The following is a 2,997-nucleotide window of genomic DNA, read 5'->3' on the forward strand; positions in this document are numbered from 1 at the left end:
AAGGATTTCTTCAATTTGCCGAGGTATTTCATACAACTGATTGCTGTAATATTGTACCATCTTTTGAATTTCTCTAAGATCTCCGGAGAGTTTAGAGGAATCTGGGGTAATTTCTAAAAATTTAGAGTTAGAAATCATTTTTCTTTATCTTTTCAAATTTGAGAGCATTAGTCGCAACCTGTTGTAAGTAATCTATTGTGAATAGATTAACTTGTTTATAGGATTTCGTATGAATAAAATCCTCTTGATTCAAACCTTCGTTTGAAGTCATCTTTTTGTAAAATCTTCTCCTCAACAAAGAAAAGCATGAATTAACGAATAATATTATGTCTGAATAATTAACCTAAAGCTCTGATACCATTTTTCCGCATAATTCTTTATACTGCAAATGAGCACAAAATCTCCAGATTCAAGCATAAAACCTTTACAAGTTAAGCATAGAACCTATAGATTTCAAGCATAGATTAGCATAAATCCAGCACAAGAATTAAATATTAAAATATTCAAGTTTGGTGGTCCTAGGGAGTTATAGTAAAGAATCTTTTGCCTAGGAAGTTATAATAAAGGTAGGAAGGGTATTAGAGATTTTAGGACAATTCACTCATAAAAAAACATGTTTGGTAAACAAGTCCGTAAATTAACTATTTCAATTAATGGTATTTTTCAACTTCATAAAATATAAAAAAAATTAAAATAATAAAATTCAAAAATCACATTTAAATAGTTGGATCAAGGTCCAAGAAAAAACCTTATAATAAATAATATACTCTTAGACTTGAGGGTATTTTTGTCATTTGAGGAATAAAAAGTCCAAAAAATATGACAAATTGCATTCCAAGCGCGTGCAACTACAATTTTCAAAGCAATAATTTTTTAGCTAATTATTTGAAAGATGAAAAACTTTATAGCTAATTATTTTTTATAAACATTTTTGAGCTATATAGAAGTTTCACAAGGGGCGAAATGCTATTAGCCCGCCAAAATGATGTAACATAGTGTTAGTTATATTATATTCTTAGACCAACCGAACTAAGACAATTTTTGCAGGCCAAGATGATGGAAAAGTATACAGCCTAAAGCGCCACTATCACTCACCGAAACAAGGCTTAAAAAAAAAGGGAGAAAATATAATAATAATAAAAAAAAAAAAATGGTATCTCCACCGTCAATATTCCTCCTCCTCCTCGTCCTCGCCGCAGTCCTCCGACACTCCATCGCTTCACCACCACCGTCCTACACCGCTTCCCTTCCCAAAGAAGCCCTCCCCACAAAATCCGGCTATTTATCAGTAAACTCCTCCACCAGCTCAGCAATTTTCTACACATTCTATGAAGCTCAAAATCCCTACAACAACACGCCACTCTCCCAGATTCCGATCCTCATTTGGCTTCAAGGTGGGCCTGGATGCTCATCCATGATAGGCAACTTTTATGAGCTTGGCCCGTGGCTTGTGAATCAGCAGCTTTCACTGGATCCCAATCCAGGTTCTTGGAACAAAATCTTTGGCCTCCTTTTTCTTGATAATCCCATAGGAACAGGATTCAGCATTGCTGATTCGATTGAAGAAATACCCATAAATCAATATGGTGTAGCAGAGCACCTTTTCAAAGCAATCCAGAAATTTGTTGCCTTGGACCAGTCTTTTAGATCTAGGCCAATTTACATTACTGGTGAGAGTTATGCGGGGAAGTATCTTCCAGCGCTTGGTTACTACACACTGAAAAAGAATGCCCTTTTACCTAGTGGAAGTAGAGTGAATTTGGCCGGTGTTGCCATTGGGAATGGATTGACTGATCCAGAGATTCAAGTGGCAACTCATGCTGTGCATACTTATAATTTAGGCTTGATTAATGACAAGGAAAAATCCCTTTTGGAGAAACTTCAATTGGAGGCTATTGGATTTGTAAAAAGTGGTGATTGGAGTGAAGCAACGTATGCAAGGACTAGGGTGTTAGGCGCACTGGAAAATATTACTGGATTAGCTACTTTGTATGATTTTAGGAGGCTGATCCCTTACCAAGATGATGTAGTTGCCACGTTCTTGAACAATGTGGAGGTGAAAAAGGCGTTAGGAGCGAAGGAATCCATCGTATTCGAGACATGCAGCGATGTAGTGGGGAATGTATTGCAGGAGGATGTGATGAAGAGCGTGAGATATATGGTCGAATATTTGGTGAAGAGCAGTACTAAAGTTTTGTTGTATCAAGGGCAATGTGACTTGAGGGATGGCGTGGTGTCGACGTTGGCTTGGGTTAAGAAGATGGACTGGGAAGGGATCGACGAGTTTTTAGAGGCAGAGAGGAGGATTTGGAGTGTGGGAGGGAAGTTGGCTGGGTATGTGCAGAAATGGGAGAGCCTTAGCCATGTGGTGGTGTTGAATGCAGGACATCTTGTGCCAACTGATCAGTCCGTTAATTCTCGAGTTATGATTGAAGATTGGGTTCTGGAGAAGGGATTGTTTGCTGCAAACAACTCCCAAAGGAATGGTTTCAAAACAGTTATTTGAGATTCAACGCAATTATCTTGCTGTAACATTAGTAGATTAGCAATGTTCTAATAAGCGCTCCCCGCCCTGGTCGTCTAGGCGGTTTTTTTTAAAACCTAAATAATAAATACCTTTTATATTCTTGAGTTTTACTATAAAATATAATTTTTATGTCTTTATGTTTTTTCAGTTTTGGTATGAAATTCTTATAAAATTTTAATATTAATAATAATATAGATATTAATAAATATCAAGTTTTCATACATGATATTTAAATATCTTCAACATATTTTCAAAATATATTAAATAGATATCAAGTCTAAACTTCTAATTTTTTATGTTCATCACCATGTTTTTCAAGCACTTCCTTTGTGTCGGATTCAAACTCAAAATCCATGATTTCTTCGTCTTTCTCATTCGATACAAATTCTTCTTCGTGAAGTTCCCTTACATCTTTAAAATTTGTTTCAACATCTTCATCTCCACAATCAACAATCCATCTTTGTGTCATA

At 35.9% G+C, this 2,997-nt stretch overlaps 1 protein-coding gene across 1 annotated transcript; it reads left to right on the forward strand.

Moving 5' to 3' along the window:
* The first annotated feature begins 1,113 nt into the window (after window positions 1-1,113).
* Window positions 1,114-2,624, forward strand: LOC140866066 (serine carboxypeptidase-like 50). Its single transcript, XM_073270935.1, has one exon. It carries the CDS (start codon window positions 1,151-1,153, stop codon window positions 2,504-2,506), a length of 1,356 nt encoding a protein of 451 aa, XP_073127036.1. The 5' UTR covers window positions 1,114-1,150; the 3' UTR covers window positions 2,507-2,624.
* Window positions 2,625-2,997: the final 373 nt, after the last annotated feature.

Source organism: Henckelia pumila, chromosome 4 (genome assembly GCF_033568475.1).
Source record: "Henckelia pumila isolate YLH828 chromosome 4, ASM3356847v2, whole genome shotgun sequence".
Lineage (NCBI taxonomy): Eukaryota > Viridiplantae > Streptophyta > Magnoliopsida > Lamiales > Gesneriaceae > Henckelia > Henckelia pumila.